Raw genomic sequence first — 26512 nt, forward strand, 5'->3', positions numbered from 1 at the left:
ATGCCATTTAGGTGAATTTGTCATCTGCTAGCCCTACAAAACTGAGCCTTAGGATATGTCCCTCTGTGCGCCAAGGCACTTCACACACATGGTTAAGATGTATCTGTAGCCTCCCTTCTGTTGCTTTAAAAATCCAGTTTCTGTCTTAGGAATTGACAGGCAACTTTAAGTAGTATTTTTCCAAAAAAAGTTCTGATCTTGCCTACAAGTTATCCATGGAAAATGGAAATGGACTGCCTTCAAGTCGATCCTGACTTATGGCGACCCTATTAATAGGGTTTTCATGGTAAGCAGTATTCAGAGGTGGTTTACCATTGCCTTCCTCTGAGACTGAGAGGCAGTGACTGGCCCAAGGTCACTCAGCAAGCTTCATGGCTGTGTGGGGATTCGAACCCTGGTCTCCCAGGTCCTAGTCCAACACCTTAACCACTACACCACACTGGTCATCCATAAGGGAAACTATATTGTCAGCCTTGTCAACTGAGCCAGAAGAACAATGTGTTAGGAGCTATCTATAAAAGATTGCCTTGCTGATTATGATTGGGGAGGGGGAATGACTTTCAAGCTAAAGTGCTAAAAATGTTGCACAGGCAATTTTAACAGAACCAAACTGTAAATTCTTCAGCATTGAGGGGGGAAAAAAGTATGTGGAAAATAGATCCATCTGTAATAATTAATATATTGAGTAATCTATGGTTATTTGTTATTAACTGAGGAATCAATGCTCTGCATTGCTGAGAGAAGTATCCAAATGCTGAAAGTCTCCTAAACATTATTATCTCTCAGAAATGGAAATGGAGAGGTTTCAACAAAACCAGTCTGGAAGATGTTGAATCCTTGTGATTCTTCACAGATGATACATTAATTCATACTTTGGGAAATGCCTCAAAGACATTGCGAGGAGGACAGGGAAATATTTCTCATAATTTGTCAAACTAATACCGATATTCCAAGCATTAGGGAGGACACAGAAGTTTGGAAGAAGACAAAAGTGTGTGTGTGGTTGATTCTCATTCATTTGTCATTGTATAACAGTATTGGGTATAGTAGTAGATTGCTCCAAGATTCCATGTATGTTTAAAGGCATTTTCACACATGGTACTAAAAGAACATTTGACCTCCTGAAAGGTATGAATATATTTAATGCATTTAATATTTAACAGGATGCGGAAGAGTTCTTTAAGTATACCTCTTATTAGAAAAACAAACTGGGGCAATATAAAACATTTATAGCAAATTTCACTTCTCAGTTCTCGGAAACAAGTGAAGAGGGGGAGCCTTCAAAAAACTCTCTCACACTAGCATTTAAATACATTTGCTTTGATGCTATTAGAATATAAAGATCTTTCTGTTCTTAGTCTTGTTTCCAAAACAGTGGCCATCATTTTTTTGTTTGTTTTGAATAAGGAGCTCAAGAGCAATTTTGGCCAGTACATGTGTTTTGAGTTCTGCAAATAATAGGTTTTTAAATAGGATGAGTATTGCTTGGCAGAAAATTGTGGGCTAACAAAAGAAAATACTTTCTCACACAGTGCATAATTAACTTACGTAATTCCCTGCCACAAGATGTGCATATCTCCAGTAGCTTAGGTGTGTTTAGAAAAGGATTAGACAAGTTCATGGAGGATAGGTTTAAAACAGAGTAACCAATGCGGTACCTCCAGATGTTATAGACTCCAACATCCGTCAGCTCCAGGCAGTCTGGCCAATGGATAGGGAAGATGGAAGTTGTAGTTCACAGGGCACCACACTGGTTACCACTTGTCTAAGTATATAAAGGGTGTGAGACGGGGTGTATTTTATCACCCTATTTGTTTAATCTGTACGCAGAACATATCATACGGAAAGCGGGATTGGACCAAGATGAAGGAAGTGTGAAAATTGGAGGGAGAAATATCAATAATTTAAGATATGCAGACAATATCATACTATTAGCAGAAACCAGTAATGATTTGAAAAGAATGCTGATGAAAGTTAAAGAGGAAAGCACAAAAGCAGGACTATAGCTGAACGTCAAAAAGACTAAAGTAATGACAACAGAAGATTTATGTAACTTTAAAGTTGACAATGAGGACATTGAACTTGTCAAGGATTCAATATCTCAGCACAGTCATTAACCAAAATGGAGACAATAGTCAAGTAATCAGAAGAAGACTAGGACTGGGGAGGGCAACTATGAGAGAACTAGAAAAGGTCCTCAGAGGCAAAGATGTATCACTGAACACCAAAGTCAGTATCATTCAGATCATTCAGACCTGATTTCTATGTATGGATGTGAAAGTTGGACAGTGAAAAAAGCAGATAAGAGAAAAATCTACTCATTTGAAATGTGGTGTTGGAGGAGAGCTTTGCGCATACCATGGACTGCGAAAAAGACAAATCATTGGGTGTTAGAACAAATTAAACCAGAACTGTCACTAGAAGCTAAAATGATGAAACTGAGATTATCATACTTTGGACACATAATGAGAAGACATGATTCACTAGAAAAGACCATAATGCTATGAAAAACAGAAGGGAGTAGAAAAAGAGGAAGGCTAAACAAGAGATGGATTGATTCTATAAAGGAAGCCACAGACCTGAACTTACAAGCTCTGAACAGGGTGGTTTATGACAGATGCTGTTGGAGGTCACTGATTCATAGGGTCGCCATAAGTCATGGTCGACTTGAAGGCACATAACAACAACAAAGTATAGCTGTTTGCCATTATAATTGAATAGAACCTCCCTGTTTAGAGGAACTATACTTTGAATACAGCTGCTGGGGACAAACAACAGGAGAGGTCTTTTCCCTTCTGGTCCTGCTTGTAGACTTCCTAGGGGCATATGACTACAGCTGGAAATAGGATGCTGAAAAAATGGATCCATAGTCTGAACTAGCAGGGCTCTTCTTATCTTCAGAAAGCAGAAACAGGGTTTTGTTGGACAGTGTATCAAGGAGAAGTCATTAATCTTTCAGTGGCAGATTTCAAAATGTGTCACCTAAATGGTAGTAGTGGCTGGTGTGATGAGAGCTCCACTGGTGCATCCATGCAGCCCTGACTTTGCCCTGTCTGGGTAAGCTGCAGTGACCCTAGTGTTGGGAGGGCAGCTCTGTAGCTGCCCACCACCTTACTGGCCGCTACTGCAAGGTGGATGTGCTCTGGAAATTCAAGTGTAGGTTCTAGAGTGGAAATCCAGTGTCCTAGCATTTTTGCACTGAAAGGCTGTCTAATCAATGTTCAAATAAATATGTTGTGTCGCTGGAACACCATGGAATGCTTTGCTGCTGCTTTGCTGCCTCAGACTACAGTGCTATACATGATTACCTGTGAGTAAGCCCCACTGAGAACAATGGGACTTAACAGACATGTATAGGATTGGGTTGTTAGACATCCTTACAATTTGCATTAACATATCTCTTGCCTAATACTCTGAGGTTCTTAAAGCTCTTACTTCAGAATTAGGAAAATAAACATTCCTGAGCAAAGCGATTTGAGGGAAGCAGTGTTAAGGCCCCTGCTCTTCCTTTTTCCCAAAAGGAGAGCTAATATTCAGCAGTGGTTATTAATTGGGAATAATTAAAGTACAACAGTACCTTTAAGGCTGTTGAATGCTGCACGAGTACTAGAGGAATTCAGATAGAAGCAAATAACACTAAAATAATAGATAATATCCCCAGACAAATTGAAAGAACTTAGTGATGAAAGGCCTATTTAAATTTTGTGATATTGGCGTCAAGTTGGAGAAGCACCTCCTGCTTTGAAAATGCATCCCTGGCAAGAAACTGAAATATGTAACTGCTTTTCTGTACAGGTCACTGAAAATATTGTGCTTGCTTCTACTAAATCCTGTCCCCTTTCCTATTTGTTGAACTCAGACCATGCATAGTTGGGTAGGTGAGGATATACCAGCTAGATCAACAGCAGCCTCGTCAGGTCCTGGTGAAGGAAACTTGGAAGAGAAGTGTAAACAGGTAGACTAAAAAGTAGTGTACACTAATCATAAGATGTTACTCTCTGTTTGCAGTCTACAGTTCTAATTTAGTCTAGATCTGTGGAGAGAAATGGACTGGGGGCCTGGGGGAAAATGCAGTGCTGACTGCGTGTGTGTGTGTGTGTGTGTGTGTGTGTAAATAACTTGGCTCGCTATATGTTACTTCTCACTCTAGAATTTGAGTTGAATGAAGTGCAATCATTACTGTCAAAAAGAGACTCTTCAGCTATTTGCAGTTTCTGATAGGTGCGCATCTCAAGGTTGAGTGGAAAGGGATTGAAAGTTCCCAGTCTAGAGTTGGGGTGTGCCTGCTTCTACACCCTTTGAGTGATGGCCCAACACAGCTCCTCCCTATTGCAGGAGATAAAGGCAAAAGGACATTTGTTTACATAGAATGACAACTTTGGTTACGCCCTTCTCTGGCATTTGAGGAATGGCAATCCTGCACGCAATCAGCTCCTTTGCTTGAGAGCATTTTGGATTCAGATAGATGGCAGTGGAATATTCCTGAGGGGAATAAACCTGCAATTAGAAACAGGTAGTAGCTGTTTTAGGACCATCAAGATAACGGAAAGAGAGTAAAGAAGCGCGACTGTACTGTGGCCCTAATTGCCTGATAAAGGAACAAAAGGCTTTGGCACTTCAGAAATGGGCCTGGATTGAATCTGCTCTTTTCTAGGACTCCACAACCCTGAGATCTTGCTTGCCCAGTTGCTACTGATGTGCATGTAGATTTCCTTAACTAAACTAAAATTCCCACACTTGGGTCCGCATGATTTGTCCCAAGTGCTGATGTACTTTGGCATGATTTACTGCTTTTCCATGTTCTTTTCTTGGTCCTTTGATTTGTAATAATATTTTCAGTTCAGATAATGTTCTTCAGTTTTGTAGAGCAGGATGGACAAGAGTGCATTTTTCCTTTCTGGGCACAGTACAGTTGAATTCTCTACCCAGCTGGAAGATGGTGTGGTCAGTGGAAGAAGGAGCCTATAAGGCTTTTGTATCTCAACAGAAATAATTTCCTTCTTCAAGTGTAACAGTTTGCTTCTGATGGATGGGATCTTCGTTTAAGGATTGCATCAACACACCTTAAAACAGCCAGTTCAGTCCCTGAAAAATGACCAGCCCCCAGGGCTGACATAATTCCACATGTAAACATGAAACAAGATGGCAATGGGATAGTGGATTTTTCCCCCTGAGCAAATTTCAGCACCTGCTTATAAGGCTACCATCTTGCCCAAGTTTACTGAATACATCAGATTTCAATCCAACTGAAAGTATACTTATGATCAGGGTAGTCAGAATTTGGAGTTAATATGTTGAAACAATAGAAGACTACAGTCCTACATGCCCTTACTAGGGAGTAAGCCCTATTGAGCTCAGTGGGACTTACCTCTGGGTAAACCGGCTTAGATATAACTTCAAGTATGAAAACTATGACAGAATGGGTGACAGACCAGTAGTCCCATTGAAGTGTGGCTGATAGGATGCAGATCTGGAGTTCATCTTATTAAAAGCCTAAAAACATTTCTCAGGGATTAGTAATTTTTGAATGTGTGCACTAGAAAAAATAATACATTGTTTCTTATTTAACTGTAGAATGTATCCATTAGTGTCTGCAAGGCACTTTAAACCAGCAGAGGCTTCCATCAGTATAATGCAGATGGAGGTGATTTTCCACAGGAGGACTGCCATCAAGCGGGTAACATAGCTCCACCTAGCGTCCAAAGGCAAGAATGTTTTGAAGTCTAGGGGCATCAGGCCCCTCCCACTCTCCAGTTCATTCTTGCCTTTCGTCCGTGCAGGTTGGAGTATAAGATAGCGTAGATAAGTTCTGTTATTTAATTTAGTGTGTGTGGGACCGATTGTTCTTTTTCTGTCTTTGTTTTTTATTGTCCTGGGGAATTTCTTTGGGGGGTTGTTCTTCGCCCTTGTTTCCTCAGTTCCTGCCTGAATGGCGACTTACTGGGAGACCGCGGCTGCGGCTCTCCCTTCCTCAGGCGGCGGACGCAGCCTTAATCCAGGAGCTTGCGGCTGCAGCTTCCTGCTCTGCGCCTCCGCTGTCTCGTGTATTTTATAGATTGCCGCCTACTTTCGCGGCGGCTCCCTTGATCTTTCCTCCCCAGGAGCCTGCGGCTGTGGCTCTTTTTGCCTTTCCAGTGGCCCTTTATTTAGTTTAGTCTCCCTCCCTCCCCGGCTCGTTCCGTGGCATTTTAAATCTCGCCGCAACTGACCTCAGGAGCCTGTGGCTCCGGCTCCCCGTTTTGCAGCTTTCTTTGCCGATTGCCCCCCCCCCCGCTAGCTGCGACTGTCTCAACGACTGTAGGGATTTCGCAGGCCGTTCTGTCTCCTCGGCAGTGATTTTCACGGCTGGCCCTTAAAGCTGCGATTGTGTCCTTCAGCCCTACGGCTGTAGAGCTTATTTTGACACTGCTCTGCTGCAGCAGTGTTTTCGGTCAGCCCTGTTTCAGCTCACTGGTGTTCTTCAGTGACTGCCATTGCTTCTACCTTGTCCCTACGCTTTTCTGATTGGCTTATTTTCCCGCTCTTTTAGCGGGCGCCATTTTATTCGTTCCCCCTTTTCCCGCCCTTTCTGTTTAACCCTTACAACAGGATTCTTTTCAAGGCCTTTTTTTGTCAGTTTCTGTGTTTGTGCTGCAGAGTACAATAATAGAGGATTCTTTTCAAGGCCTTTTTTGTCACTTTCTGTGTGTGTGCTGCAGAGTAGAACACAGGTCTCTCAACTCAAACTGCTGACTGAGGCTGACTACTGAAGCTGTTTGGAACTGTACATTCTGCCCCATCCGTGGCCGTGTACCAAGCCTGTTTGGAACTGTACATTCTGCCCCATCCGTGACCGTGTACCAAGGCTGTTCGAAATTATACATTCTGCCCCATCCGTGGCGGTGTACTAAGGCTGTTTGGATCTGTATATTCTCCCCCATCCGCGGGCATATGCTTAGCCATCTGAGCCGGTGCATTCTGCTCCATCCGTGGCCGTGTACTGAGCCTGTTGGGTCTGTACATTCTGCCCCATCCGTGGCCGTATACTGAACCCCCTCAAAATTATATGATGGCGGAACAGCCAGTGACAGCTCAGGCAACCAAGCCTAAACAATCTAAGGCAACCAAGCACAAGCACACCAAAGCGGTTGCCAAAACCAAGCATATATCCAGCCACAGCACAACCAAGCGGGCACGCTACGTCTCTGTCCCAGTTTCTGAGGAGGCGGGCCAAGAACCATTAACAAATCTCTTTAATTCTCCGGCCGCATCCTCCGAGGAGGACTTTGCAGGTTTTCCTGACCAGCCAGCAGCCAGCTATCCTCCCATATTACCACCTAGGGCTCATTCATCTTCTCAGCCTGCTGAACCGCCCATATCTTTGCCTCTACAAGTGCAACCATCTCCCACACCGGGGCTGCAGCTGTCTCAGGAGTTCATATCGCAACTACATGACATGCTGTCGTTCTTCTCTCAAATGCAGTCACAGTCACAGGTCACTGCCATGCCTCAGCGGAGTGTTTGCAGACAACCCAATGATATGAGCCACTATACACGCAATGAGGCAGATCCATCATGCTCTCCAAACCTTTTTGACATTGCCAGGGGCAGGTTTGTTGATGACGTTTTTTGTGGGGAGGATCCATCATTTGCTATGCAAGCCGAAGGAGACGAGTGGAGTGATCAGTCAGAACAAGAGGAGGATACATCTTATCGCCTGTTTGATGCCTCCGATTATCAGCCCCTTGCTCGCAGAGTATTGAACACCCTTGGTCTCCAATCTACACAACCTGCAGCTACCACTCCCGCTATTAAAGGGGCCAGGGTCCTGAAATCCCGCACACCAGCAGAGCACTACCTTCCTGTGCCAGATCCTATTGCCAAACTGGCCAAGGACGAATGGTCTCACCCATTACAAACACGCTGTTTTAACGCCCTTGCGGACAAGCTTTACTCTTTGGCTCCGGATTTAACAAGTAGACTGGCTGTCCCCGGCATAGACGAGCCGATTTCCAATCTAGTCTCTAGATCCCTTTTGCCGAGGGAAGGGGACTCACATTTAAAGGATGCCACTGAGCGGAGGCTGGACTTTGCCTTACGCAAAAAACATGAGGCCACCGCTTTCTCCATGCGAGCCTCGGCATCAGCCTCCATCTTTTCCAGGGCAGTGATGATGTGGTTGGATGACCTCTAAGATGATCCTAATCCCGATCCTGTCTCTCTGAGGAGGTCACTGGTGAAATTACGCAAGATGGCGGCGTTTGTGGCTGATGCCACCTTGGACGCAAATCAGTTGGGAGCAAGAGCTATGGCAGCTCAGGTAGTCGCTCGGCGGACCCTCTGGCTTTGTCACTGGCAAGCTGACTCTACAGCCAGGGTTAACTTATCAAGGGCACCTTATTCGGGCTCATTACTCTTTGGCGAGGAAGCCCTAAAGGCAGTACTTGTTGACCCCAAGGATGCTCGGAAGCCTGTCTTGGCCACTGTCAGGAACGTTGATCGCAGGCCCTTCAGACGTTTCACCTCATACTGCACGACCCAGCCCTTTCGAGGAGCATGGCCCGGGGAACGAGGCTGCGATTTCCGAACCAATGATTTCCGTTCCTCCGGGGGGGCCTGGAACAGACGTTTCCCAGGCAGAGGTCAGTACCAGGGACGCAGAGGTACCTCAACGTCCTCATATGGGGAGGGTCTCGCCAGCACAGACAGTACTGATGCGATACCGGTCGGGGGCAGACTGCTTCTGTTTGGAGACCATTGGCTGCGTCTGACTCAGGTCAACTGGATCAGAGATCTTTTTTGTTATGGCTATACACTAGAGTTTTGGGCAACCCCTCCAGACAGATTTCATCCCTCTCCTTGTCCCAAGGCACCATCCAGGCACTGCATCATGCAGACAGCCATACATCACCTCTTGGACACAGCGGCAATAGAGCCAGTCCCTACAACAGAGAGGTCGGAAGGGGTGTACTCCCTCCTATTTACTGTGCCCAAACGAGATCTGTCATGGAGGGCAGAGTTGGACCTCAAGTTCATCAACCGTTTCATAAAGTATCGCAGATTCAAAATGGAATCCCTCCACTCCATTACAGAAAGCCTTCACGAAGGAGACTTCCTGGCTTCTATCGACCTAAAGGAAGCGTATCTCCATGTGCCTATTTGCATAGCCCACAGAAAATTCCTTCGGTTTGCCTTCGGCCCCCAGCATTTTCAATATTGAGCGATGCCGTTTGGTCTCTTGTCTTCCCCGAGAGTATTTACCAAGGTGCTACTCATCCTAGTGGCTTACCTCCGGCTTCAAGGGGTGCATATCTACCCCTACTTGGACGATCTTTTAATATGGGCGAGTTCCAGGGAGCTGGCTCATCGCCATCTAATGCTCACGCTCCATGTCTTGCAGGCCTACGGCTGGCTAGTCAATTTCGACAAAAGCCATCTCCAACCAACCGAACGCCTACAACATCTAGGGGCGATGTTAGACACCCTGCAGGTGACAGTGTTCCTGTCTCCAGACTGCATAACCGCTATCATAGACATCGCACTGTCTCTGATGCACCACGCAACCGCAGACGTCATGCTTCTAGCAAGGGCTCTCGGCATGTTGGTGTCCACCATCCATATTGTGCCGTGGGCTCGAGCTCATACTCGCCAACTTCAGTGGGCTTTGTTACCGTTTCAGCAGGTCATTGCCAGGTCCAATCATCGAACAATCCCCTTGAACCCCACACTGCGTCTTTCATTCCGCTGGTGGACGAGGGTCCAACATCTCACCCAGGGCACTCTGTTCAGAGAACCCCGCAGGACTGTTATCACCACAGATGCCAGTCTCCTCGGCTGGGGAGCCCACTGCAACTCCCAGTTCGTTCAGGGGGTTTGGACCGAAGCAGAGCAGACTCAGAGCATTAATTGGCTGGAACTAAAGGCTGTCCACTTAGCTGTGCTCCATTTTCAGTCTCTGTTCCCCTTGGACCATGTTCTCATTCGAACGGACAACACGTGTGCGAAATCTCATTTAAACAGACAAGGGGGAACCAGGTCCCGTTCTCTGCAGAACCTAGCTTACCTCATATTCGACTGGGCAGAACAACATCTACAATCCTTGAAAGCAGAACATCTCAGAGGAATTTAGAATGTGACAGCAGACTGGCTCAGCAGACAAGAGGTTTTTCTGGGAGAACGGAAACTTCATTCGACCATTTTCCATCTTCTCCAGCGTCGGTTCGGCGTCTTCTCAGTCGATCTGTTTGCCTCCAGTCGCAATTGCCAGCTACCCAGGTACTTCGCACGATACCTGGACACGACAGCGGAAGCGGTGGATGCTCTGTCGCTACCGTGGCCAGATGGCCTATTGTACGCCTTCCCTCCAATACCACTGTTAGCCAGAACCTTGAGGAAGGCATGACGCAAGAGGGCCAAGCTGGTTCTGATAGCACCATTTTGGCCCCGTCGACCGTGGTTCTCGGATTTATTTATTTATTTGTTTAGTTTAATTTATATACCGCCCTAAGCCCGAAGGCTCTCTGGGCGGTGTACAAAAAGATAAAAACAAGCACAATATATAAATACAATAAATACAATAAATCAAAAAACAAAACAAACAAACAATAACGAACCAAACAACATCCAAAATACGGAAATGCTGTTTAAAATACACTTTAAAATGCCTGGGAGTATAAAAAGGTTTTCACCTGGCGCCGAAAAGATAGTAGCGTCGGCGCCAGGCGCACCTCATCAGGAAGACTGTTCCACAAGGATCTCCTTGCCATGTCAGTGACGGACCCTTGGAAGCTCCCAGTCAGGCCAGACCTCTTATCCCAGGGCCCAGTATGGCATCAGGACCCCAATTGGCTCAACCTAACAGCGTGGCTTTTGAACGGGGACATTTGAGGTCTGCTGGCCTGTCTGACGCTGTTATTGACATTATATTGGCCTCGAGACGACCATCTACCACTCGTATATATCAACATACTTGGGTGGCATTCTCCAGGTGGTGTCAGTCCCAGAACCTCGATCCTTCCCAGGCCACAATACAACAGGTGCTGCAATTCCTTCATAGGCGCCTCATGATGGGGCTTAGACCCAACACCTTACGTCGACATGCGTCCACTCTGTCGTCCATTCTCTCAGTGTCCTCCGCTGGTGCTACTATTGCCTCATCAAACGTTTTCTGAGGGGAACCGCTCTACGCTCACTGGCTGTATTCCACCGCTTTCCCTCATGGAGTTTGTCGAAGGTTCTGCAGGCTTTACAACACCCTCCGTTCGAACCCCTTAGGACTGTGCCTTTACGTCTGTTGTCATTCAAGGTCCTGTTCCTGATCACGATCACCTCTGCGAGATGAGTTTCGGAACTGGGTGCATTGTCTTCTGCCCGCCATCTCTGTGTTTTTCACAAGGACTCTGTTGTGCTGAAGACTGATCCTTCCGTCCCAAGGTCAATTCAGTTTTCCATTGCAACCAGGACATTGTTCTTCCTTCCTTTTGTCCGAATCCTACCCATCCTCTAGAGAAGGCTTGGCATTCGTTGGATGTTCGGAGGGCTCTCAAGACCTACCTTTCTCGGACCCAGGATATACGACGAACTGAGTCTTTGTTTGTATCCTTTCATCCACGTTATATGGGGCATAAAGTAGCTAATTCCACCTTATACCGCTGGTTGCGCGCATGTATTACCTTAGCTTATGAGTCCCTTAAGCTTCCTGTTCCATCTAAAATAACGGCTCATTCCACTAGATCAGCAGCCACTACGGCTGCTTTTGCTACCAACACTCCTGTTGCAGATATTTGCAGAGCTGCTGTTTGGTCTACCCCACATTCGTTTATAAGGCATTACAAAATAGATCGTTATGCCTCTGCCGATGCCTCTTTTGGCAGGCGAGTTTTGCAACAGGTTCTTAATGATGATTAGGATGTGGGTGGTCCCTCCCTGTTATGGGCTGCTTTGGTACATCCCGCTTGATGGCAGTCCTCCAATGGAAAATGGACCATTGGTCTCACCTGAAGGGTGATTTTCATAGGAGGACTGCCATCACGACCCTCCCAGTTGGAGGATACCTAGATATTTTTCTGGGGTTTTTATATATTCCTGTTACGCTATTATATTTAGATTTACTAGTGAAGTCAAGACTGCTGTTACTGTTATATCGCTATGTTAGAGTCATATTATTATGAATATTGCTATTATGTTATGTTCTTGCTGGTAGGCCCGTTGGCCTTTTTTCCTGCATTTTTAGATATCTCTCTTTGGACTCACTGCGAATGAACTGGAGAGTGGGAGGGGCCTGATGCCCCTAGTCTTGACTTCAAAACATTCTTGCCTTTGGATGATAGGTGGAGCTATGTTACCCGCTTGATGGCAGTCCTCCTATGAAAATCACCCTTCAGGTGAGACCAATGGTCCATTTTCACCTATTTTCCCATCCTCCCTGTGATCCTCCCAACCTCCAGAGAGTTGGGAGACCCATTGTAACAACATGGGAGATGGCACAGAAGGCTGAACAAGGAAAGGAGATTGACAAAAACCACCTCCTTCCTCCCATTTCCGCTGATGAAATCTTTTGCTGGATTCAAGAGCCTTCCATCAGAGAGGGACACTGTTGGATACAACTCTAGGTGATACACATTCTTTTAAAGTACTCTGGTCTTTCATTTTTTGCAAGATGGCTCCCCTTAAATGTTTGACAGTATGGTGGATTAAATGAACATTTGGTCTGACTTAGCAAAGCAGTTCTTATGTTCCTAAGTCATAAGGCTCCACAGCTTAAACAAGGTCTTTCATTAGATTTGGGAAGTACTTTCTGTATCTTTTATTGTGATTTTTGCAAAGCATCAATGGACTGATCTCTGCAGTGCTCCATTGCTATGGATGCTATTATGGATGCAATTCCATCTGACTGAAGCCTGTGGCAAAACACTCTCTGTATTAATGGACCTAAATTAAACCCTAAGCTTCTACTGGTAAGACTCTCCCCAACAGAACATAAACAGATTTTTAAAGATGTCCATCCTGCTGATTTGTGGTGTTGTTGCTTTTCTTTCTAGGCAGCACAAATAGTCCTGATTTCTCTGTTTGAACTGAACACTCCTGAGTTTACCATGTTACTTGGTGCCTTGCCAAAAACATTCCAGGATGGTGCTACCAGGCTGCTACATAACCACCTCAAGAACTCCAGTAACACTAGTGTGGTGAGACGGTTACTCATATTTTCCTTTTAAAAAAAACTAAGGCATTGATTTCTTTATTAATTGTTGATATATTCAGAGGTACATCTGCCCTAAAACCATGCAACCTTTGCTTTAAAGGAAAGTACAAAAATTTCATTTTGACAAAGTAGGTACCATTGTTATAAATGTACATAAAACACTTGTGCTTTTTAAGGTTCAACAAATATAGGTTCTCTAGTTATGTGTTTTTAGGAGACGCTTGGCATTGTCCAGAGCAGGGGTAGCCAATGTGGTACACTCCAGATGTTGTGGACTGCAACTCCCATTCAGCATGGCTAATGATCAGGGATAATGGGAGGTGTAGTCCACAACATCTGAAGGATACCACATTGGCTACCCCTGGCCTTAAGCCTTGAAAGTATGACTTCTAAAAATCAGAAATGCTGACCAAACTTGCTGATGTTTAGGCATGGGTATGAACACTAGGAGCTCATAACGGTAACCTCGAAAGAACTGGCAAACATTTGGAGCCAAATTACTATCTAGTTCAGGTTAAAATCCAAACTGGAGAAGAAACTTATCCCCACCTTACACTCCATCTCCCTTTCCTTTTAAACCCGGCTACATTAGTGATGTCATGCTGGTCAATCCACATGTACAAGAGAGGAGGGCAATCTCATTCTCCTCCAGCATGCTGTTTTGATGCAAGGACAAAAGACCATAGCGGCCTTTGAGAAATGTAGTTTTTCCCAAAGGCTGTTGACATTGGAATAATCCTCAGGAAAGCTACATTTCCTAAGAGCCACCATAGCTACCAACATGCCAGGCACTGGAAAAAGGAGGAGAGGAGAGATTTCCCTCCTTCCCTCTCCCATAGCTAGACTAGAATGCATCTCTACTCATCAGAGGGATGAGTTGAATTTAATAAGTAGGGGGAATGGGAAGAGGAGAGCTGGGTGGTGCAACTTCTAGAGTTGGATAGCCTTGAAAAATGAGCCAAGCTATTTTTGAATTTTTTGGAAGTAGCTTGGCTTGTGTGTGTGTGTGTGAGAGAGAGAGGGGTGTGTGTCATTTATTTCAACAAACTCAACAGAGATTTAAATTATTGATAATTGGTTTACTCGTCAATTGAGGGTTTGTGCTTAGCAGACAAACCAGTTATAGAAATTGATTCTACTTAAGTCACACAGTATATAAATTAGGACAAAATTGTTTTTTTCCCCTTCTCCCTGTGTCACATGTTCATTCCTCCTTATCCTCTTCTTGCTTGTACTCTTAGGGTTCCCCTAGCAATACAGTTGGCCGAACTCCTTCACGTCATCCTAACAGCAGAACCAGCCCCTTAACTTCACCTACCAACTGTTCTCATGGAGGACTATCCCCAAGGTAATGCTGTAGCTTAATTCAAAGGTTGATATAAGGCTGAGAGGCTTTCTGTGTAAAACTTGTTTGTCTAGAATGTGTCTCTTTAAGAAGGAGCACTATAGGCAAGTATGTAATACATTTGCTCAACAACAAATGAGCAGGAAATGAAGCTCATCTCTTTACCTTAGTAAAACCCTGAACTGTCCTTTTATGGCAGCTTTTGCCCAGAATAATAAATGCTTGTTTGTAAGATTGTGTCTAAAAGTTGGAGGCAGATGTGGCAGCATCTTCATTTTAAACTGCAAGCACATACAAACATGCATGCTCAAATATGCATCATGGGCTCCTATAAAGCGTATTGGTTTATTATACATTTCTCCTGCTTTGCTGTAAAATTGAAGTTTAATCAGGGTAGGTTAGAATGTGCAAAGAATGTTGCAGTGCTTATAGCAGGAGTGTGTAGCGACTGGGTGTGTTGTTTGCATATTGTAATAGAGAACATTCTGAAAGCAGAGTGGTGATGATATAATTTGACAGGATTGAATTTAGCCAGGTTTGCGGAGGGGGGGGACTATACACGCATATCCTGATCTAGTGCCAGAGCCTTCAGAATTTATTTTATATGTTATTACATTTATATCCCACCTTTCATCAAAGGAGCTCAAGGTGGCATACGTGTTTCTTCCCCTCCCCATTTTATCTTCACACCAACCTGTGAGGTTGATTAGGTTGAAAGACTGACTGACCCAAGGTTGTCCAATAAGCTTCATGGCTGAGTGGGATTTGAACCCTGGTCATCCAGGTCCTAGTCCAACACCCTAACGCCACATTTGCTGAAGGGGACAGTTGTAACTTTGTTCTCTGGGTTTTGAGGTTTGGTTTTTTGTGTTTTACAATCACAAGGGAGATGTGCACTATAAAACTAGAGAGGGAGATCGCTCTGTGAAACAGTGAGGACTTGCAAGTAGAAGGTTAGATTATATAAGTCGGGGATAGCCAATGTGGTGCCCTCTAGATATCGTCGAACTCCAGTTCCCATTATCCCTGCCAATTGCTCATGCTAGCTGGGGCTGATGGGAGCAGAGTCCAACAACATCTGGAGACTACTACTTTGGCTACCCCTGAAATAAGTGTTCTTATGATGGAGTGATAAAGCAGGGAAGTGCACAGCCACTGTCAAGCTTTAATCTAGTAATGCAACCTGTACAGCAATTTAGTAGCATGGGCAGCAATGGAAGAGCAGTATCACAAACAATTTTCAGTGTTGTGTGCATTAGCCATTAGATTCCTGTGACACCTGTACAGTCACATTCCACATAGTAGTCACAATTGCAATCTGACATCTGTGCTGAAAAATCACATTTTTCCAGCAACCAGATGAGGAAAATGTGATTTTTGCCTGAAGGTGATGGATGAGGTTGCTGATTAGGGATGACGCCTCCTACTGGAAAGAATAGGCAGGGTCCACTAAAGGCTAAAGCCTTTTCCCTCCTCTCCTGAGGGAATAGCCATCCCTCTCACCAGACCAACCCTGCCTGCAGTTGGTGACTTGGGTTCTTCTTGTGGTCTCTAGAACTCTTCTGAGTTTTTATTTCTGTGCTTTATTGTTAAGTTTTCTCTTATATTTTTGTCAGCATGTTCTCCTCTCTCTTGATGTGTGTCTGTGGTGATTGAGTGGGCGTGTTGTTGTTGTTTCTGTGTGTTCCTCCCTCTCTTGCCTTATTCCTTTTCCATATTCCCCCCCCCACTGCTGTTGTTGGTGTGCCTTTGCCTTTCTCCCTCTCATCACTTCATCTTTTGGGGTTGTTTGAGGGGTGTGGGTTATGGCTCCTGCTGCTGCTGTACATGTGGTTAAAGGATTTTTCCGCCTATCCTTTCCACATGTGTGTGCTCCACTGATTTTGGGGGAATCTGTTCTACTTTGGTGAGGTTAAGCCCTTTTTTTTCAGTGCGTCTCTGTTTTTTGCTATTCCCTGTTGGTTTCTCTTTTTCTGTTCAGTACAGTTTCTCAACAGTTAGGTTTCAGCCAACAACGGAGTTATTATTATTTATTTAATTTATATCCCGCCCTTCCTCCCAGAAGGAGCCCAGGGTGGCAAACAAAAACACTAAAAGCACTTTAAAACATCTTAAAAATAAAACTTAATAAAACATATTAAAACAAAACATCTTTAATAAACAACTTTAAAAACATCTTACAGTAAAAAGCAATTCCATCACAGACACAGACTGGGATAAGGTGTCTACTTAAAGGGCTTGTTGAAAGAGGAAGGTCTTCAGTAGGCACCAAAAAGATAACACAGGTGGTGCCTGTCTAATATTTTACTTTATTTATTTATTATTTGATTTATATCCCGTCCTTCCTCCCAGCAGGAGCCCAGGACGGCTATTTAAGCGTTGAAGAGGGAATGTTGGTGTGGGGTCGAGGAGTTCTCTTTTCTGCCAGTTGGTCTGGTGAGAGGGATGGCTCCTCCCCCTGGAGAGGAGGCAAAAGGCTTTAGTGGGCCCTGCCTATTTCTTCCTATAGGAGGCATTATCCCTAATCAGGAACGTCATCCATCATCCCCAGCAGACAGAAATTCACGGCAAGACAAATTTCTGTTTTTTCCTGCAGTAGAGGTGCTACTTTGTGGAAAGATACCAGCTGTGCATGTTTGGTATTGAGCAACTTGAGGAGCTTAGACTCTTGAGCAACGTATTTCAAGGATTTTAGCGAAGAGGCCAAGACCAGATTAGATCAGGGAAAGTAAAGGGCAAGGCTGAATATATGTTTAGTTCAGGGGAGGTCCTATAGTTTATTGGTAGACTGCATGCAGAAGGCCCCAGATTCAATTCCTGACATCTTCAGAAGGACAGGAAAAAAATTCATCTGAATCCCTGGAGACCCAACGTTGGTCTGACTTGATATACGGCAGCTTCATATGTTCATATTATGCTAATTCTTTGCCAATTTCCTAAATAAAATATAGGAACAATTGAGGCTAAAAACATGGGGGGGGAGTCAAATGAATCAAGTGTTGAAGCTCTCTATATGACACATTTACAGAATAATTATGCAAGATGCACATTTTAACCAATATATTGACAGTGAAGAAGATTTCCATTGCTAGAAATAAGTAAAATGGACACTGTTCATCTTCAGATCATGAAATGCCTTGATTATCAGTTTTACACACTTAAGAAGAAAATGTGTCTCCTGGCCACACACATTTGTAAGTGTAACTCTACTATACTGAAGTTGAGCCTAGAAGGCAATACTGTAGTTAAAACATCCTATTAAGAATTTCATTCCATACCCATTCTAGTAGATAGGCATCTTTTAGCTAGATTCAAAAAATATTAGAGCAATATCTTTATTAAGCCAACCAAAATAGCACAAAACAGTGTACAAGCTTTTGAGTTCCCCAGAACTCTTAATCTGCCTAGATGGTAAACAAAGCAAGAGGATGGGGCAGAAAATGTTGGCTGATGGTAACACCATGAGAATTGTTGACATACTATAGGAAATTATATGCCAAGAGTGATACCTCCATAGAGTTCTAAAATGCAGGCTCTAGATTGCACTTCCATGTGTCTTAGACTTTAATTATTTTCTTTGTGTTTCTTGTGTCTAAAACATGTCTGGTATTTTCCTTTTTATTTAACCTTTTGTCACTTGTTTGCTTGCTTTGCTACTCAAAATATATCCTGCTTGCCTTTTATGTATTTTTAACCATTTAAAATCTCCTCAGTAGTTCTGTATCCTCTGGTTTGCAAAGAAAATGATAAAGAATAGTATTCATCATATTAGAAAGGGCATATTTTGTTTTAAATATTCTGTAACTTCTGTATGGATAAATTCTTTCCATTGTAAAATGAAACAGCCTTGGTCGCTCTGGTGGATGATATGAGGAGGGCGTTGGATAGGGGAGAATATACCTTCCTCGTCCTCCTAGATCTCTCAGCGACTTTTGATACCGTTGACCACGGTATCCTTTTGGATCGCCTAGAGGGATTGGGAATGGGGGGCACTGTTTTACAGTGGTTCCATTCCTATCTCTCAGGTAGGCACCAACGGGTGGCTTTGGGAGATGAGGTTTCAGACCCTTGGCCTCTTAATTGTGGGGTGCCACAGGGTTCTATCCTCTCTCCCATGCTGTTTAACATCTATGTGAAACCGCTGGGGACTATCATCAGGAGGTTTGGGCTGAAATGTCACCAATATGCGGATGACACTCAGCTCTATCTCTCATTTAAGTCCTCACCAGAGTTGGCTGTGAATACCATTTCCAAGTGCCTGGAGGCCGTAAGTGGATGGATGGGAGAGAACAGGCTGAAGCTGAATCCCGACAAGACCGAGGTGTTGCTTGTGGGAGACAGAGGAAGGTTGGGTATTATGGACCTGATGCTTAATGGGGTGAGATTGCCCCTGCAGGACCAGGTCCGCAGCCTCGGGGTCATTCTTGACTCCAGGCTGTCCATGGAGGCTCAGGTCTCGGCAGTGAGTCGGGCAGCTTGGTATCAATTACATCTGATACAGAGGCTGCAACCCTACCTTCCTGTTCATCTGCTCCCACGGGTGATACATGCCCTGGTCTCCTCTCGCTTAGACTACTGTAATGCGCTCTACGTGGGGTTACCCCTGAAAACGGTCCGGAAGTTACAGCTGGTACAGAATGCGGCGGTGCGCTTGATCAAGCACAGCCGTCGCTGTGACCATGTCACGCCAGTGTTAATAGATCTTCACTGCTTACCAGTTGTCTACTGGGCCCAATTCAAGGTGTTGGTGTTGACCTTTAAAACCCTATACGGTTTCGGCCCAGATTATCTGAAGGAGCGCCTCCAGAATCACCAATTATGCCGCCTGACAAGACCTTCTCTCGGTCCCACCGGTTAAAACAGCTAGACTGGTGCGGACCAGAGAGAGGGCATTTTCGACTGTGGCTCCCACCCTCTGGAATTCCCTTCCTTTTGATCTCCGACATGCTCCCTCCCTGACAGGTTTTCGCCAAGCCTTAAAAACCTGGCTATTCAGGCGGGCCTATGGAATTGGGGAGGATTAATTTTTATGAGGTTTTAACTGGAATTGCTTTTAAATTGATTATGATTATGTTTGCTGGTTTATTATGTTGTATATTATGTACTGCTTTTATTATTGTAAGTCGCCTAGAGTGTCCACTAACCTGGACAGATAGGCGACCAACAAATAAAATTTATTATTATTACTATTATTACTACTATTATTATTATTATTATTATTATTATTCTGCATAGTTTTTTTCTCTTTTGAAGAGCAATTCTTCCCAATTTTCATATAGTTCTTAGACATCCAGAAAGCAAAATTCGTTACATTAAGACTTGTATCAGAACAGTCCCATGAGATGTTGAGGGCATTGACCCCACCCTTGTGCCATCAACCTTTCAGCAACTATTGATGCCATCCCTTACTATACCATCTTGCATCAGGTTGTCTGCAACATGGTTTGCTGCTCCTTCTGTTGTTCTCCCAACACCACCCAGACAAAGCTCACTCAAGTCATTGGAAGCTGTTGACTTGCCATCTGGGATTCACTGGTTTAGATAATCTGATGTATCTCTTTCTAAGGAGTAGAATTTTACATACTATTTCTAGCTTTGCCACAGCACACCTGGAAGCCTTTTAATGTATATTTTGGAACATGTATGACAAGAGTGGAGAATCTGTGACCATCCAGATGTTGCTGGACTACAACTTCCATCATCCTTGACTATTGGCCATGCTGGCTGGAGCTGATGGTAGTTGGCATATTAACTATATCTGGAAGGCTACAGGTTCCCCACCCTTTTTATATGAAGAACTAGCAACGAGCCATAACACAAATATTGTGTTAAAGATTTAATTCAAAGGAAAGTCTACCTAGATGATTATCAAATTGTTGTGGTGCTGTCATGCTAACCTCTGTACCTATTAGCACACAATGTCAAAATTTGTATTCATCTCACTTTATCTTCCTGGTGAATCAAACCTAGTGAATGAAACTTTCATTTGCAGCTAAATAAAGTTGCATTTTGATATGAGATGCAGAGATAGATGATAGATAGATAGATAGATAGATAGATAGATAGATAGATAGATAGATAGATAGATAGATAGATAGATAGATAGATAGATAGATAGATAGATAGATAGATAGATAGATAGATAGATAGATCCATCCATGCAGCTGACTTTACATTAATAACTTTTATTCTTGCATAAATTCAGTATGTGTGTGTGTGTGTGTGTGTACTTATATATACATGCACACACTACAGCACAACTACAATAAGTCCAGCCAGATCGCTAGCTTAAGTGCAGGGTGTTTCCACACAAGACACAAACATGCGATTGACTAGGACAACTATTCACTATGGTGTTATCCAGTCAAAGTGTACATCATATATTGGCCTAGTTCAGATGATCAATCCAGTCTTCAAAATCCCACCTGGTTTGTTTTCTTGGCAAGTTAACTGGTGTTAAGCCTGCATTTCCTGGTTCAGGTGAAATGGTGTAAATGTAAGCCAAAATCTTCACACAAAAGCCATTGTGTGATAGGAGGAGCAAGGGACAAGCATGGTGCCCTGATGCTCATTCCTGGAACAGTCATCTGAACCAGGCTGTCATGTATATGGAAACACTGATCATCTTCTTGTTGCTTGTTGGAATATCTTTTATACTTGAGAAATTCAGTCAGTCTTGTTTGAAATATTGGGTCAGATTTTCTTAGGTTCAACTCTTAGAAATTCTTCAGTACATGCATGTAGGCTAATAATATTAAGGAACATACATTCTTGCATTAGATATAGGGTTCTAGTTTTCTAAAGATTTCTCTCTATTTTTTTTCTTGTTCATATTTGTGGGACTTGAATGGTTATACTTTATATAAATTTTAACACCAACCTCTTGTTGCTTGCTTGAGTCTAATATTCCTTTGTTAACATTTCTGGTTTTCAACCAATTCCTCCCCCCCCCCCGATGCTTCCATTAAACCATCTTTGGTAGTTTTCCTGGTCAGTCTCTGAAATGCTCACTGTACTTGTGAATGGCTTTACTGTTTAGATTTGGGTTTCTGAATGTGTTGTGTTTTTGTTTTTTGTTAAATTTTTTTCTTGCTGCTCTTCAAACAAACAAATCCTGCAACTAGGTTAAAAAGTTCACTTAGGAAAACAATCTTGAACTATGAATCAATGACAGTAGTGAGATTAACGTCTTGCATTGTTCTTGAAATGCTTTCTGAGTTTTAAACTGACAATTCCTGAGAACTGTCAGTTCTGTTTGAAATGTTGTTTTCCTCACAGAATGTTGTATTTTTGAATTATAAACCTGTCCACTTGTGTGGCGATAAAGTGATAGGATAGGTGGGCTTGTCATGTTTTGCATATATATGTGAATGAGAGAGTCTTTTAAAAGTTAGGGTTGTATGATTTTGGATGATCACCTCACAGGTAGGTGAGATTTGAATTCATGGCATATATTACCCTTTGTTTTCCTTTTTTGTGAAGCAGTATTTGCAAACGTAACTGCTCTTTCTGTCTTCTTTTTCCCTCAAGTTACTTTCCTGACACTGCTGCTTAGAAAGAAACTGCTGTGACATGCAATAGAATTATTTCTGACTTCCCATTTCCAGTCTTGTAGCATTTTTCATGCACCAATGTGATCTTTACCTGTATAACTTATTTAAAACTCAATAGAAACAAAGTGACAAACAATATTCCAGCAACTTCATAAATAAATGTCTTGAGATGTGAGGCTCCAGCAGTGATTGCAGGTGCTATAGCCAGCATTCCCTGACCTGACAGATCTCTGTGATCATTAATGAATACCTAGGACTTGGAGAGTAGGCTAATTATGTTAATGTTAGCCTCATACCACTTCTAACCATGCTTGCATATATTGACTTCAAACTAACCATGATTTCTAGTTATTATTATTTATTAAATTTATATCCTGCCCTTACTCTCAGTAGAAAGTATACACTGTAGATAACTTTAGAAAGCATGCACTCTGGTTAACTTTGAAAACAGAAAGGAGGGGGAAAGTAAGGAAAAATGAGTGGAGAAAAGGAAAGAGCATGTGAACCAACAGGGCCCTTCTAATCTCCTAGCTATGGTTAGGAGAACAGGAATTTTGCATAGGTACTAGGTTTCTCTCTTTTGCCTTCCAAACTTTAAATTGCACAATATGGAAATACATGTGGGCTGTACAGTGCAGTTCTACATGTCTGCTCAAAAGTCCCATTGAAGTCAGCGGAATGGGAAGAATATACAAGGTCACAGCCTTAGTCGTCTTGAAACGTTAATGAGTCATAATAATGCTCATATTAGAAAAAAAAGCATGAAATAATTTTACATGAAATTGGTGAAACTGGAGACCAGAATGTAGACCATTCTAATAAAAAGCATAAGGATAAGAATACTGTTGAACATCTTATTGCTTCTAAGTTTTGAAGAGCAATAGCTTTGCAGTGTGAACAAATTAATGGTAGAAGCAATTACCTTTCAAACTAGAGTCATGAATCATCAGTGAAAGCTCTGGCCATTTTGATTTTTTTCTCTGTAGTTTTACACCAAGGCCTCAAGGCCCATTCAGTCTCAGCCTGTTTGCTAAGCCTTTGTACTTAAAATGAAAAGTATTGAGATAGCATGGATTAGGAGGAACCACAAGCCCATGGGTTTTGGTAGAAGAAGAACTTGCTGGTGACAAGTATTTACTGTTCATATGGGTATACAGCGAGAGGGCCAGAGACACCGTTATAAGAAGAACCATTGTACTGGAGGGTTTATTTGAAAAATATGTAGGATTCCCCCCACTTCCCAGTCATCTGTAGGTGTGTACATCAGACTTGTCAGCCATCAGCATTTGACTAGTTGTGCAGCCCTTCTAGACCCTACATTCTGTTACTTAGGTGAATTTATTCCAGATGCATATTCCAGACAGCACTCACCTTTAAAATTCACGAAACAAGTGGAAATCACTTCCAGAGAAAGCCAATTGGCAAATTTTCACTGATTTCAATTGCAGGTGGTCTATATTGTGAAATATGCAAATGGAAAATACATAGTGACAGTCCTGAAATCCCTAAATAACAACATCTGTTGATGTTACTGAATAACAATATTTATATGAAGTGAAGCAGTTCATGTCCGATTTGTTTCTCTTAAGTTCCTATCTTGCTGAGAAAGCATGAAAAGACTCAGCTACTCAGATTATAGTTTTGTTTTCTCCCTTTTTCTGTTTTCTTCCCCCTTTCTCTTTTTTCTTCCTGTGATCACTGCAGTCGTTTCTGGGGTTGGAGTGCAGATGGGCTGTCGAAGCACCCCCCTCCCCTTTTTCAGCCTAACTCCATCCCCGCTGCTCCTTCTCACAAGACTTTCAGGCGCTCTTACTCTCCCAGGTAACAAGCTACCTGTTAATCCATCTTGTCTGAGGTGTCACAATGTTATTTACCTTTTGGCTCAGTAGAGTGCTATCAAACAGATAGGTCCCGGGGATGCAGAGAGGGACAGCAAACTGTTTGCTTTCTACTTCTGTTTGTGGAGAAATCACATCGTCTTACTTAAGGCACCACACAGAGATGTCAGAGAGTATTCCTCCCACTTCCTCCATTCCTTCTGCTGACAGCACTGCAATAAAAGCAAGGCCAGGGCTTGGTTTACACAAGCAAGTATCCCAGGGTAGTTTCTCCTTCGATTTACGTATGCAGATAAAACCTGGGGTAGAGTCTTGTGGTAAATTGCATCAAAAAATTATAAGTGTGGCCTGAGAGATAGCTATGGCAGTTTACCATATGGTGAAGCAATGTAACTAAAACGTAGGTGAGTTGCTGCTAGAGAATTATATTCCCTTGTGTGCCAAAGGGGAAAATGGGTTCTCAGCATCTTTGGGTTGATGTTGGGAAACAACATTTATTCTCTCTGTATTTGGCAAATGTTTGGCATAGCACGCCCTAGATTTCCACCAACATTGGGGATCAGTATTTACTTGGGTATATAGGGGCTGATTCATGCACTACATGGTGCATTTGCTATGTATATACTTATGTGGGCAGGGACAAATATCTGTGAAGGGCAATGTGCCTTAACACATGCTGGACTGCACACTGCACATGTGCCAGGGAACATCAACATGTCATTATTTCATAACTCTGTTTGCCATACAAAAGGCAAGCACTCCTGCTGCACTAAATGTAAATTGGCTCTAGCTACCAGTGTCTATGTATGGTCACTGGCCTCAATTAAATGGAGCACATGCACAACAGCTGGGGCTGTGCGCATACAGCCCAGTAAATAAGGCTGGAATCCCACCATTTGGCTGTTTTGGGGGGAAAGGGGGATTGGATGGGGAATGAGTCCAGATCTGCATTTCTCCCAAACAGTGGGACTACAGCACAACCCATGCTCCTGGATCAGGCTTGGGAAATGGCACAAGCTATTCCACATCCATACACAGGGATAAGCCTGCTTCAGTACAAGGGTGGCATCTCGTTGGATCAAGGCAAGTGAGATTAGCATTACATTTAGCCTGCTTTTTTAGCCTGAGGGTGTCTCCTATCAAATCACACCACTGCCTGAGCATGCCGACAGACATGAATTCTTGCTATGATAAGCATCCGGACTCTGCGTGCAGAACAAACAACGAGAACACAAAAATGCATAGATTATGGTCTTAATAAGTTTACTGGGCAAAGACTACAGTAGTACTATGTTTTACAATTGAAAGAAACCCAAAGCAAGTCAATTAATGACAACAGCAATGAATATGAGAATGGGAACAAGGAGTCTCACACAGGTTCAGATTGTCAGCCAACAAAGTGAGAGAGGTGGATATTTAGAAGAACTTTCCTTCACCTTAGAGGCCAATCCTGGTTAACCTTAGGAATTATGTTCAAAGCTCCAGATACTGGTGAGCTCTGTACCCTAAAGACTGTGTTTGTTGGAGGCTGTGGCAGTTGGGAAATAATATTGTGACATCTGTAAAAGCCACACATTTCTCCTCATCTCTTTGTTCATCTTGTAATTACTCCAGTTTCCTGCATGAATTAGTATTTTCTATCTTATGTGATTGATGGGATTTATTTATTCATTGTAAATGGATGTTGTTTCATCTTGCATTTCTTTTTCTCTCTGTTCATGTTATCTGTATGTCATACAATTCCTGTACTAGTTGAATGTATTTGCTTGCACGTGGTTACTCTTAAAAAAACAATAATAATCCAGAAATTGCTTTCCTTTCTTTCTTTGGCAGTTTTACAACAATTCATTCTTAGGTTATAAAAATAGGCTCTTCCCTTGTGGATTTTGGATGCCACTGGTGTTCTGTTCCATGATACAAGTTATATGACATAACCCACACATTTGTATAACTATGCTCCACGTATGTTACCGTTTTAGAATTATAAACTCTGACTGAATTAAAAGCAGCTTAGCTGCAAAATGTAAGATTTATTTTAAAGTAAGGATCAACTTCCAAATTGATGCCATCCCTCTCCCAGATAATTTTTGACAGAGTAACAAATGAACTGATGCAAATAGCATCTGCAATAGATGTAGGCTATTATTGTGTGAGAATGGAACAGTACAGAATAATATATATAAAAAAATCTGGGCCTTGCCCTGAGAGGCATACAGTCTACATTCAGACATGAGGAGGAAATGATAGGGAGAGGCAGAGGTAATATGTAAGTGGAAAGAGAGAAGCCAAGAGTAGCCAAGGATGCTTGTGAGCAGATGTGGATTGCTTGTGCTTAAGTTTTGCTTCAGTAGTGTATGACTACTCAGGGGTTATACCAAAAGAGAGAGAGAGCACAGTATTTTGTAATAGGAGTGTAACTTCTGTGAAAAAAGCATGTAATTAATGTAATAAATAATAAATCATTCTGACAATATTGTGCAAAGAAAAGCAACATGACTTGGTGACATAGTGAACATAGGAATCAAATGAGAGGTAGGAATGAAAGATGAAGCCAAGGCCAAGGCTTTATGCCAGACCAGCAGGATAGAGGGTGATT

The 26512-nt window shown here is 43.0% G+C and overlaps 1 protein-coding gene across 9 annotated transcripts in view; it reads left to right on the plus strand.

The window, feature by feature from the left end:
- CLASP1 (cytoplasmic linker associated protein 1) overlaps positions 1–26512 on the plus strand; it is a 311886-nt gene that overhangs the window by 238751 nt on the left and 46623 nt on the right. For 4 of the 9 annotated variants that reach the window (XM_061609140.1, XM_061609147.1, XM_061609141.1 and 1 more), the window contains 4 exons: positions 3860–3955; positions 13020–13163; positions 14422–14528; positions 23783–23899. In XM_061609140.1, coding sequence (XP_061465124.1) covers positions 3860–3955; positions 13020–13163; positions 14422–14528; positions 23783–23899 — 464 coding nt within the window. The remainder of the gene's footprint in view (positions 1–3859; positions 3956–13019; positions 13164–14421; positions 14529–23782; positions 23900–26512) is intronic. The other 5 variants (XM_061609142.1, XM_061609149.1, XM_061609146.1 and 2 more) reach the window with 3 other exon arrangements.

Source organism: Rhineura floridana, chromosome 2, assembly GCF_030035675.1.
Source record: "Rhineura floridana isolate rRhiFlo1 chromosome 2, rRhiFlo1.hap2, whole genome shotgun sequence".
In the NCBI taxonomy this organism is placed as follows: domain Eukaryota; kingdom Metazoa; phylum Chordata; class Lepidosauria; order Squamata; family Rhineuridae; genus Rhineura; species Rhineura floridana.